At 40.1% G+C, this 13,491-nt stretch overlaps 1 protein-coding gene across 8 annotated transcripts in view; it reads left to right on the top strand.

Moving 5' to 3' along the window:
• EBF4 (EBF family member 4) overlaps positions 1-13,491 on the top strand; it is a 494,482-nt gene that overhangs the window by 421,884 nt on the left and 59,107 nt on the right. For all 8 annotated transcript variants that reach the window (XM_033954142.1, XM_033954133.1, XM_033954116.1 and 5 more), the window contains one exon: positions 4,409-4,474. In XM_033954142.1, the coding sequence (XP_033810033.1) occupies positions 4,409-4,474 (66 nt within the window). The remainder of the gene's footprint in view (positions 1-4,408; positions 4,475-13,491) is intronic.

Here is a 13,491-nt window from a genome sequence, read left to right as displayed (position 1 = left end):
AGCAGTATAGTGTATCTCTCTGTTGAAACACTTAAAGCATTTCTATTTGTGACTGGGGAGATGAAAAAGCAGAAATTAGTTACTTTTGCTTCGGTCGCTTCAGTATGTGGTAAATTTGGAAAAAAGACTTTCACTAATAGTCTAAAAAGACTTTCACTAACATTCTGAATTTCAATCAATAAAACTGGACTTTTTCTTCAGCACCTTATTAGAAAAGTTCTTTAAGCCAAGTTAGAAATAATTTTTTTAAATAAAACTAAACGCTGATTGCATTGTGTTAGAAACCAGGAAGTGTTAGAAACCAGGACGTAACCCTGTATGCATTAGATAAATAATAAAAATAGGAAAAAGGGAAGTAGCGTTTCTTTTTGCAAGTTTCAAGAAACAACAGGGAGAAAGAAAACTTCTTAGACCCTCGGAATCAGGGTAGGTAAAGGAAATCAATTTCTCTTTTTATATTATTAATGATATTGAGTACTATTAAATGGTAATCCACTCGTATTTCCAAAAACATTGAATTTGACGTATAATACAATAAAACAGATAAAATAAGACTGTACTGCTAAAAAAAATGACAGACATTAATTGCTAGCAAATATTAAAGAAAAGCCCCTCTTGTAGCTAAAAAACTTTGATTCTGTTAAAGTGTACTTGTAGAACACTGCAGTTTTGTTTTTTCCCTGACACTAGGAAATAAAATCCTATAAAGACAAAGGGGTTTTTTAATCTTGCATTGTCGCTTGTTTATTAGTTAAACGTACTCATGACATATATTACTGTGCAAAAACAACTCAAATTCTTCTTATCTACGTGCATTATCTTTCTCTGATCTTCAGTAGCTTCCTGTTATTACCATTCTCACTTGACACTGTCTATTAACTTCCGGTCAACATTCTTTAAAACCAAAATCTGTCTACAATCAAAAACTCTCACAAAGCAGTCTCATAATACAGCGATTCTATATAGGCTAAAGTATTTAGGCTATCATGAGGTGTTCAAAGGGCAGACGATACAAAACTATGTCGGGCTGTTGACTCTCAAAAGGACTGCGAGGAACTCCAGAAGGATCTGAACAAGCTAGAAGCATGGGCAACAAAGTGGCAGATGAATTTTAACATAAACAAATGCAAGGTGATGCATCTAGGAAAAAAAACAAAGAACACAAGTATAAGATGTTGGGGGCGACATTAGCAAAATGTGAACAAGAAAGGGATTTGGGGGTACTGATTGACAGAACCCTAAAGCCTTCGGCACAATGTGCGGCAGCGGCGAAGAAAGCAAACAGGATGTTGGGCATGATTAAGAAGGGGATCACGAGTAGATTGGAAGATGTAATAATGCCACTTTATAGAGCAATGGTCAGACCGCAATTGGAATATTGTGTCCAACACTGGTCTCCATACCTCAAGAAAGATATAATTCTGCTGGAAAGGGTACAGAGGAGAGCCACGAAACTTGTCAAGGGATTGGAGAATTTGAGCTACAAAGAGCGCCTTAGGAAATTGGGACTGTTTACCCTCGAGCAGAGAAGACTGAGAGGGGATTTAATAGAGACTTTTAAATTAATAAAGGGATTTGATAAAATAGACCAATAAGAAGCATTACTAACTTTTTCGGAGGTGACACGGACAAGAGGTCATAGACTGATACTGAGTGGCAGCAGGTTCAGGACAGACATCAGGAAGTACTTTTTCACACAGCGCGTGGTGGGAATTTGGAATGCTCTCCCAGAGGATGTTGTGACAGAGATTACTATTCTGGGATTCAAGCGCAAGTTGGATGCACACCTTCTTGCAAATTGTATTGAGGGCTATGGTATATCTGGGTCTCCAATCAGGAGTACTTAAATGGGCCGCCGCGTGTGCGGATCACCGGACTGGATGGACCTCGGTCTGATCCGGTGAGGGCTTTTCTTATGTTCTTATGACAGGCTATCATGAGGCATTCTAAGGGTGTGACATGCTGCAATGGTTTTTTCCTTGCACGAAGCATTGGTTAGTCTCTGTGTGGTAAAAATGACAATTGTGGTGAATAGAACCTTTGACAGGACATGTGTGTGATGCAAAGTGATGTAAACAGATGACCTTTTTGGATTGGGATTGGTCTGCACTGTTCTGCGTTACATTCTGTGTCATGTAAATGTATCACATATTCTGTGTCATGTAAGGGTATCCTAATATTTAGGCATCCCCAATTTATGCCAGGGTTTTATTTGCCTAAAGTTAGGCACCAATATTGGTGCCTAATGGCACCTAATTCACAAAGAGGTGCCTAATTCGAAAATACACCCATGATTATCCCCTAACCATGCCCACTTTTAGTGTAGGCACTTTGGGCCAGGCACCTACTTTTTATAGTATCAAATTTTTTGAGTTTGGTGACTTTCAATTAAGTCCAATGAAATCCGATTGTGAGGTGTCCAGTGCCAATATCAGCATGAACTAACCCTATTAACCGACTAAGTTAGATGCCGATATCAGCACCTAACTTTAGGTGGACTTTATAGAATCAGGGCCTTTGTCCATAAAGTTGGTAAGCATGTACTTCCAAAATCTACCCCTGTTGCCACCCATTTTTATGCTCCTAAACTTAGGAATTTAATGAAATTATGAGTATAAATTTAGGCACTCAGCCCTATTAAATTTTCATAGTGGTCAATTTTAGAGCATAGTTTCCAAAGTTTAGAGCATAAATCCACCATTTTGTAAGAGCTGTGATCTCTGAGCTTTTAAAAAGTTTCCACACCGATATTTGAGTTCCACAATTGGCATTACTTTAAAGCAGGGGTAGGGAACTCCGGTCTTCGAGAGCCGTATTCCAGTGGGGTTTTCAGGATTTCCCCAATGAATATGCATGAGATCTATTTGCATGCACTGCTTTCAAGGCATATTCATTGGGGAAATCCTGAAAACCCGACTGGAATACAGCTCTCGAGGACCGGAGTCCCCTACCTCTGCTGTAAAGGGTAGACCACAGTGTTTAAAGATAGATATTCCAGAGCTGATATTCAGACTGCGAGAAGCAAGCCAGCTAACTCCCACAGTTGACCGGCATTGAGTATCTGATCTATTTGTGGCTGGCTCAAACTTAGCCAGCTTTGTCAATTTTAAGCGATAGCTGGCTAAGTTATAACGGCCAAAGATAGACCTTTTAGCATGGCCCAATTTGTCTGCTAAACTTGCTCGGTCAGCACTTAAAATTGACGGCTCTTGTATGATATAGCCAGCTAAGTTTTAGCCACTATTTCCCGCTAAATATTTGTGGTTAGCTGGCCAAACGCTATCTAACTGGGCAGGAACTAGTTAAATAGGCCTGGATATCAAGTGGTCCATGGATATTGCCACCGAATATCAGGAGATCAAGCCACTGCTACAGGTCATCAGGGTGCTGCCGACATTCAGTACCAATACCTGGATAACTGTCCAGCCAAATTAGCTCAGCTGCTTTACTGTCACTGCTGAGCTGAACATTTATCTGGTTACTGTCAATGAATATTGGTTGAACCTGGATAACTTGTCGCTAATTCCATCAAGTATTATGTTTAAAAACATAATATTTATGGCTCCGTTTGCAAAGGTGCGCCAGCGTTTTTAGTGCATGCACAAGATTAGCGCGCGCTAGCCAAAAAATTGCCACCTGCTTAAAAGGAGGCGGTAACAGCTAACGCACACGGCATTTTAGCGCGCGCTAAGTGCACGCTAAAACCGCTAGCGCACCTTTGTAAAAGGAGCTCTTAGTCTTTAACCCTTTCAGGACCAAGGGACATATTTGTCCCATAACTTTAAAATCCTATAAATTTTGATTGGGATAGTCTACAGTTCTAAATTTGATATGATACTGCCTTTATGTAAACAAACTGGTTCCGACATTCATTCATTAGCGTCGTTGCCAGATTGACGAGAAGATTCACTTGCCACACTGTCCATAAGCCAGAAGTGTGATTTTTTTTTAAAAAAAATAATGATATTTCACAAAAAAAATCAATTTTTTGGCATCTGCAAGCCCTTTTTACCATAAAAATGTCGTCAAAACCACAAAAATTGGCCTACGATCCTTATGGACTTAGGCGTTGCTAGACATCCAAGTTAGGCGCCGGTTTATTAGGCCCAGTAAAGCTTGGCCTAATGTTCTGGAGCCTACCTCTACGGAATCTAGGCAGGCATCACGCATTAATGACAACATTGGTGCACAACCTGCAAAATAAAAATTAATTTTTAAAAATGCTAAAAAGTGCCACATGCAGTTTGCAAGTAGGGCATGGTAAAAATCCCATGTTGAAATGGGCTGACCGCAAACTGTAGCGCGCTTTGATAAAGGGGCCCCTAGGTGATGACATTAAGATTTTAGATTTCCCAGAGGTGTCTAGTGGTACCTGCAGTTAAACCACTGTGTGGTTATGTCTTTACAGGAAGTCCTGCTGAAAAGGGCAGCGGATCTTGTCGAGGCACTTTACGGGATGCCGCACAGTAACCAGGTATTGTCACAGCCTTATTGCACATGTTAGCAGATTGTGACACCATGGAAATAGCACGTCACTGAAGTAATACAATAGAAAGCTAGTCACCTTTTTCAAAATAATATATTTGGCCTTTTAAACATTTTATTGAGTGTTTTTAAAGCTGAAAGCAGTGTGACCCTTGACCCCTGGCCAGCAAAATAGCCTTTCAAGACTAGAGAGCCATATTTTTGCTTTAATTTCTTGTTAATTGCTCTATTCAATTGTGGAAGACTTCTACAAGGTAAGACTTTCTTGTTTAAAGTTGTTATGGTAATAGCATGCTCTGAATGTCTGGGAAGTGCACATTTTGCATGGAGGGCAACTGCACCGAGACTGGTATCAGTTTTTATGTTCTCTGTTAGTTCTTTGCTGTTTTAGTAGTTTCAATGGCTGCTAAAAGATTTGTAAGCTCTAAGGCACTCATTCTTTTTTTCTGGGAACTTATTACTGCTGCTACTACTATATAACATTTCTACAGTATAGCGCTGATAGAAATATGTAGCACCGTACATCAATGCACTAAAGAGACGGTCCCTGCTCGGTAGAGCTTACAATCTAAATTAACAGTGAGGACTGAGGGAGTTTCAGCACAGCTTACTGTCTAATCATCCTCAAAGCAAGCCTTCCGAACCCTGCTGAACTTTATACAAAACCCAGAAGATTTGCTTTGAGGATGATTTCAGTCCTATTTTCTTATTCTTTTGCTGCTGGACCAATTTTATTTTCAAGTTTTATTTGTGCTGACCCCTGACACAGGCATATGTGCCGAAACATGTCCCATGTCGGGTCTATTATAAAAGAAGAAATTATTTGTCCTGGGTCTATTATTATTTTGTTTAAATATGTTTATTGAACCACCATCAATAATAGAACACAGCGAAATCATAAAGAGCAGTGAAAGTATAGAAACGGATCATGACAATACAGAAAAGGTAGAAAAAATGGATTCATGCACTGAAGTCAATTAACAATGCAGAGCGAGATAAGAGCCTTTGAACAACATTGGCAATAGAGAACCTAGAAACAACAGTTTCAATCATTTTTTTTACCCCCCTCACTCCACTCACATCCCCCTACCCACTATACGCCCTCTCCCCACCCCCCTAGACACATTCACCTCAGAGAAAATGACTATAAAGCACAGGTAGATAGGGTAACATCAGGTGCTTAAGGCCAAGAGACACTCTTTCCATAATGTCCAGTAAAAAAGAATTTGTCTCATTCTCTGAGGCTCTTGGTGTTTTTTTCGGTTCATTGGTTTGTTGTGTACTTTGATTCCTTCCTTTTTTTTTTTTGCTATGCACCAATAGTATGAAGTTCAAAACTTACAAAACCCAAAAGAAAATATTAATCAATCACTAGTGTCTAAATCTCACTTGTGCACAAACCATAATGTTAAATGTTAAAAATAAAGTGCAAGTGCTTATACAAAAATATTAATTATTAGCAAAAACTTGTAGTGCTATCAATGTTTCAAGGTTAAGGTAGAAAACCAGCGAGGTAGATATACTTGTTTAGAGGTAGCTGCCCAATTATTAGCATATCCACTATTCAAAACGTTAATTCAGTTTCCAAATTCGGTATAACAAAAAAAGCCCGATGTAACTTAGCTCAACTAGTCAAGTTTCAGGTCGATACCCTTCTTCAGGAGCTGTAAGGGACACAATTTGTGAAAAGTGAGGCACGCCGCCAGTTTCTAAATCTCCGCCAGTGAGCCTTAATCTTGAAACATTGATAGCACTATAACGTCTTGCTAATAATTAATATTTTTGTATAAGCACTTGCACTTTATATATATCATTTAACATTATGGTTTGTGCACAAGTGAGATCCATGGTGGTGCACAGCGTGACTTGAAAAAGAGTCTTGCTCCTTACGTTAAGCCAGGAGCTCTGGTTTTCCAGCGCACCACAGCTTGAACTGTACACTGTAGCACCGAGATTTCACTATACACTATATATGTATTGATTGATTTTGCCTGCTATTGTGGAGTTCTGGCAATTGGTAGTAGTGCTTACCCATTTTTCTAGGTTTATATTTGGAGATTTAGACATTAGTGATGCACCAATAGTATAGCATATAATTGCAAGGGGGCATACACATGAGTAGAGCATGGGCAGGATATGGGCGTGTCTCCCACTTATGTACACAATTTGTAGAACGCTGTAAGTTTTATGCCTGCTAGTTGGCACGAAGGCGCGCCGATGCGCTAGTATTCTATAATGAAATCTGGGCGCCCAGATGCCGTTACGGAACAGGCTGTAATCGCACCGCATCGGAGCACCTAAGCGCCTACTGTTCGGTCAGGTCTGTGCGTCATTGTGCTTTTTGAAGGGAAACATTTCCCGGTTTTAAGGTTTAATGCTCTGCAATATTGCCTTCAGTCAGAGTTCATTGTACATTAATGAGGGTGGACAGTTTAGTCCAAGCAATGATAATAATTTGTTTCATTAAATCCCAAGAGAACATATGTTTGGCATTAATATGAGATGCGATCACTAATGAAGGAATTAGCTCGTTATCAGTGATGAGTCATGTCACTTGATTGCTGTTCCCTGTAGCTGTAACCAGAGCTTTAAATTGCTACAGATGGCTTCTTACTGCCTCAGCATATTTACTTAAAACTGATTTATAGTGCTGTTGCATTTGGGCCAAAAGGAGAAGGCAGTGGGTTTGTGGGAGTGGGTGAAGGTGATCCCTTGCAGATTGGGTGTCCCTCAGAGGAAGCTGCCTGCCCAGTCTTTCTAATGACTTGAGAACAAACTCATATCATTATGTTTGTGTGCTAGAAAGTACACTTTCCACACCTTGTATGTATAGTATCTAATAGGCTTTGGCAACAGTTAGCAAGTTAAACATTTTTTCATTAAAAAAATCCCTCTCCCCACACCTGTAACATCTATATTTTATTATCTAAATTGAGAAGGCAACTAAATTTATCAAGGCAAAAAAGAAAAACAAAAAAGAGGCAGATCTAGACATGTTCCAGGGTAGTCTTACAATTTAGCTGGTTAGCATTGGTTTTTCTTGGCTAGATTTAAGTGGATAGTCATTTGAAAACCTAGCTAGCTAGAATCTTCTGAAAGTTTGGTAAACGGTAATTTGTTAAAATTAACTGGCTGCTTTTTGTTTTTTGGGCCATTGGCTTTTTGAGAATTGACCTGTGAGATTTTTCTTGCATTCTGTGTCATTAGAAAAAAAAAATGTGCTCCCACATTAACTCTCTGTTAGCAATTTAGCATATAGTAACTGTAACACATGCTAACTGACTAATGCGTCCATACCTATTCTCCACCCATTGTCATACCCCCTGACAGGAAAATCCTGAAAAATTCAGTAACACATAAACTACCACAAAACCCGTTTCCAAGCATGTTAAATATTTAACACACTGTAATAAAAGAGCCCAAAATGTTTAATGCACTTTTATTTACTATGTAATAAAGGGCTTAATTTCCGAGGGGAATGGCCTGGACCACATTTCCACCTCTACTTTTCAGACTCCAGTGCAGCAGCAGTGTTTGCAGTGGCTTAGTAAAGGGGGGGACCACCCCCAGGCGCTGTCTTGGTGGGGGTGCCAACACCTCTACACCCCCCACACCACACTCATGCCCTCCCTTCCCTGCCCCCCTCTTACCTCTTTAAATTTTTGCCAGCGCGAGCAACTTTTTCGACCTGCTGCTTGCACCGGCCTGGCCCCCCTCTGAAATCACTTCCGGGTCGTGGGGCCAGAAAGTGACATCTGGCCCCACTGGCCTGAGCATCAGGCCGTAGAAGCTGTTCGCACTGGTGAAGATTTAAAGAGGTACAGGGGGAAGAGAGGGCACAAGTGTGGCATGGGGGCAGGGTAGAAGCGGAGGGAGGGGGGCATGGTAGGAGTGGGACAGCGGAGAGGAGGGGGCCACTTCTTACCCTTGCTATGCCACTGGGTGTTGGCTGTAGTACCTCCCTTTCAGGAAGCCTACAGGGAACAGGAGAGGATGAAGTGAGCACAGAGCAAAGCAGAGAACAGTCCCTCTTTTTCTGTTGCTACCAACCGAGGCCCACTTGCCCCTCCCCCAGCTCCACAGTTCCACTTCCTTTTTTGCCTACAGATTAAGCCCTGGCAATAACCAACTAAAAAAAGTATGTTTGAGTAAACAAAACAGTTTTACTTATCATGCAGGAATGTTCTACTTTTTTTTGTTTGTTTGTTAAGCCATGTTTATTTATTTACCTCCCTTTGAAATATATAAAGAGCTGGGATGTGCAAAATGATGAATCCCAAGAGAGACTGATTATGGTTCATTTAGGAGTCCTTTTATTAAGATGCGGTAAAAAAAAAAAAAAAAAAAGCATGCGCTTAAGCGAGTCATTCCCACATGCTAAGGCCATTTTTTAACCATGGGGGTAAAATGGCTGATTTTCCTATTTCCGGCATTATTGGCTAAACCTAATTTTCCCATTAGCACATGGCCATTAGCATGTGAGCCCTCAACTACACCTACTTTGTAGGCGATAAGGGCCCGATTCTATATTAGTCGCCTAAAAAAAATCGGTGCCAACTAGTGCGGTGCTAAGTGCAGTTCTGTAAAGTGTATGAGTACCTTTCGGAATCATGCCTAGCGCCGCCTAAGTGCCACTGTGCGCCATAACTTTTAGGTGCACCCATTTATGCCAGGTTTTTCTTGGCCTAGAGTTGTGCGCACATTGGCATATAAGTCAAAAGCTAAGCCCACTGTAGATACATGCACTGGTCATGCACATGCACAACTTTAGGCGCCATATGCAGAATTTGGGGGTAAGCGCTCACACACAAACCTTGTGCTAATTGGTACCTCTGCTAACATAGTGCAGAGCATGCCTGCTCTCCTCCCGAACTCGCATCCAGCGCTAAAAATTAAAAATGAATTTTTTAAATAGCATGTGGTTTTTACAAATACACATGGAAAAATTACCGTGGGCAGCCTCAGCAAGCTGCACGGTATTCCATATAATGCTATGGTAGGTACATGTTCGTGCTTACCACAGCTTAGCGAAAGGACCCCTTCATGGTTCTACATGGGGTTGAATCCTTGGGTTGTGCTCTCAGATGTAGGATATGGTGGTGTAATCCGGGGATGAGCATACAGGACAAACTAATGAGTCAGCACAAAAAAACTCTGTCTCCTTTGTTATGCACTGGGACTTAGCGCAAGCAGAGCAAGAAACATCTACCGTTTTTGAAGCACAGAATTTTGAAATTTTGTATTGCTGATGTCAGCAGCAGCCACTATTATCTATTTCTGGGTCTAGAATTGACACCGTCAAATCTGTCTTGATGTTTCAGCGTACTGTGACTTCGCTGCCTCCTCATATTTTCCATAATATCTAACCTGTTGCATATTTTTGTATCATCTGCAAAAAGGCCAGCTATTTGCATTAGCCCTTTCACAATATTACATAATCACAATGTTGGGGGGGGGGGGGGGAAGGGGGAAAGGACACACCACCAGGAACATCCCTTTCCTTAAGAGTGAAACTCATTTGCTGAGTATACTGTAGATGTGCCACAAGAAGGTATGAGGAAAGCAGGAAGGGGAACCAGGGCAGAGATTGAAAACTGGGGAAAAAATAGCAAAGACTGGGAGGGACTGAAAAGAACAGAACAGAAATGCAGAATATGAGGAAAATGAAAAAGGGAGAATGTCAAATGCAAGAAAAAAATGGAAGAGAATAAAAAAATGCCAAAAAGCAGGAAAATAAAAGTAGAGAAATATCAGAGATTTAATAATAGATTAGAGCCAGATTGAGCAAGGTTATAAAATCATTTTTATCATTGACTTAGGTTAGAATTGGTGTTGAGTTTTTGATGATTATAAGATCATACACTATTTATTTAAAATTATTTATAACCCGTCTATCCACGAATCTAAGCGGGGAACAATAATCATATACAAAATCACACTAAAAGATACAAACAAATGCAAAATAGCAAAAAAGAAACAGTACTTGTGCTTTATTTTATTTATCATGTAAGTGCTTATATAAATCACAGTACTTTTAATTGTACATATTAAAATAATCAGAATTTTTTTTATATCTAATCAAATCTGAATATCTTGGTCACACTTATCCAATACAGCTTCAAGGTGATTTACAAGTTAAGAGGCCCAAAGTAATATGGACAGTGTTAGTTAATATCCAAAGCAATAAAAAATCTATTTAACTTTTAATTTGCCCACTTGAAGATACAAAGAAGATTTGTTACATCAGGATTTGTCTGCTGCTTGATAACCTGCTCAGTACAAAATTCCACCCCTCCGTGTCTAGCTATAATCTGTCTGCCCCGAATCATTGTGTAAACAGATTTAGGGCTCCTTTTTTTTAATTCTTTATTTATATTTTAAATTTATTATCAAGAATAAATTTCTTGTACAGAATATGATTAAGTCGACATAATAAAAACAAAAAAGGTAACACTTATATAATGAAATTTCTATTTACTCAATCAATTTTAAAGTCCCAAAATTAAGATCCAAGATGTTCCTGAGTGAGAAAACTATTTAAAAGAAAAAAGAAAGATTCAAGTTACAAATTAGGCGGTCAGATGAGAATGGACCAAGAGTAAATTTTACTAAGGTACGCTAAAGAAATTATCGCACGCATGAAATTATCGCGTGCTACACCGCACGGTACGCTTCTAGAATAACGCCAGCTCAATGCTGGCATTAAGGTCTAGCATGCGCGGCAATATAGCGCGTGCTATTCCGTGCGTTAAGGCCCTAACGCACCTTAGTAAAAGGAGCCCTTAGCCAAGCAAAAAGAGTATGATATTCAAAGCTAGCCACTTATTGTGATAATCAGCACCAATGAGCTGCATTTTGTCTTCCTATGTGAAGCCACACAAATAGCCGATCTGAATCTAATAACACACAATTTTTGAGGTTAGATTTTACTGGATATGCAGCTGCTATTGTAACAGGTTACCAGTGGCTGAATGTCCGGACAAACTTAACCAGTTATACTTGCACAGCGGCTCTTTGAAAATCTACTGCTACCTTGCTAGTGAGGCCCTTAGGTAAAAAACTGCAACAGAAAGGCAATACAAGCCTCCACAGGCTGACATTGTGGCAGAATAAGATTCTCTTAAACTTGTATATCAGCTCCTGAAAGGATGGATATTCTCTGCATTCTTACTCGGTTCATAGACAACGGCGCGAAAGACAAAAGCGCGCGCCGACAATTGAGCACAGTGCGCGCCGCTGCGCCGCTCTAAATTACAGTTTTTAGGGGTTCCAATGGGGGGTTTTGTTGGGGAACCCCCTCAGTTTACTTAATAGACATTGCGCCGGCGTTATGGGGGGTTTGGGGGGTTGTAACCCTCCACATTTTACTGTAAACTGAACTTTTTCCCTAAAAACAGGGAAAAAGTGAAGTTTTCAATAAAATGTGGGGGGTTACAACCCCCCAAACCCCCCACAATGCCCCCACAATGCGGCGCGATGTCTATTAAGTAAAGTGGGGGGGGTTCCCCCCACGCCCTCCCCCATCAGAGCACTAAAAACAGTAATTTAGAATGGTGCGGCGGCGCACGCTGCACTCAATTGTCTGGGTGCGCCTTTGTCCCGGCGCGCTTTTGACCTGACACCTTCTTACCCTCTAGTACAGTGTCTCTCAAAACATTTTTTTAGCCTTGGCACACTAAACAGAGCAAATGTTTTGCATGTCGCATTATAATTGAAATTATAAATTTGCAAAACCAACAAAAAAACTAAGGGCTTTATCGCACACACATTTTTAGCACGCGCTAACCCCCCGTGCTAGCTGAAAAACTACCACCTGCTCAAGAGGAGGCGGTAGCTGCTAACACGGCCGGCAAATTAGCGCGTGCTATTATACGCGTTAAACCGCTAATGTGGCTTTGTAAAAGGAGCCCTAAAATGTGAGTTATTTATTTAAAGGTCTTTAATTGGCAGGTGGTGAAATGGCTGCTTTATGTAACTTGATGTTGAACGAGAGCAACAGTGCTAAGTAAACACGCATTTGGAGATGCAGATCTCCAATAAGAGCCATAGAAACACAAGTTGCTTCTGAGCAACGATGCCAAATAAAGGGTTAAGCTATGTATGGGTAATTGTAACAATGATGAAACTAGAGTAGATAGAATAGAATTGCTAATCGATGCGATGGATGTGCTTGTTTTTGAGTGCAAATTAACTCAAAACGCGGATCGATATTCGACAAGCAAACACGCTTTTCATCATCTACCATCTACCGTCGTTCTCTTTTTATCAATTTAATTTCGGTCAGAGTTGAAAATCCAAGTTCACAAAGATAAGAAGATTCAAATGGTAGCAAAGCCTCAACTGCTTTGTTGCTCAAGTTAGGATAACTACTGCAATTCCTTAATGATAGGGATTGCAAAAACAAAACTCAGAGCACTACAAGTTTTGCAAAACGCAGCGGCGAGAATTATTAATGGGATAGCTCGGAATGATCACATAATGCCAGTATTGAAGAGTCCCCACTGGTTGCCAATCCAATCAAAGATTGAGTATAAAATTCTGATGGTTGTACACCAAGCAATCTATGGTGTAACACCATGGTATTTAAGTCAGATATTGAAACAATATATATTATACCTTCTAGATCGTTAAGGTCAGAGTCTGCTATGAGGTTATCGACTGAAGTGCTTGGTGAAATTCTTTACAAAAAGACACAAACAGCGACCATTTCTGTGGCTGGTCCTCCGAAATGGAGTGCTTTACAGGGATAAGGATAAGATGTCTCTTAGAAAGCAACTAAAAACATATTTGTTTGTGAAAGCTTTTTATTAGGTAGCAGTGTTTTAGATTTGATAATCTGTTTTATCTAAGTTTTATTAGCTATGTGCTAATTTTAGTGGAAGTGGGATGAGTTGAAAGGATTTGGTAGGAAAATGTTATTATTGACTATATCTGTGTATGTTTACACTGTTAATGCTTAGTGAAATTCATTACAAAAAGACACAAACAGCTGCCATTTCTGTGGCA

This window comes from Geotrypetes seraphini, chromosome 1 (assembly GCF_902459505.1).
Source record: "Geotrypetes seraphini chromosome 1, aGeoSer1.1, whole genome shotgun sequence".
Taxonomy (NCBI): domain Eukaryota; kingdom Metazoa; phylum Chordata; class Amphibia; order Gymnophiona; family Dermophiidae; genus Geotrypetes; species Geotrypetes seraphini.
This window is presented reverse-complemented; position numbering and strand designations above follow the sequence as displayed.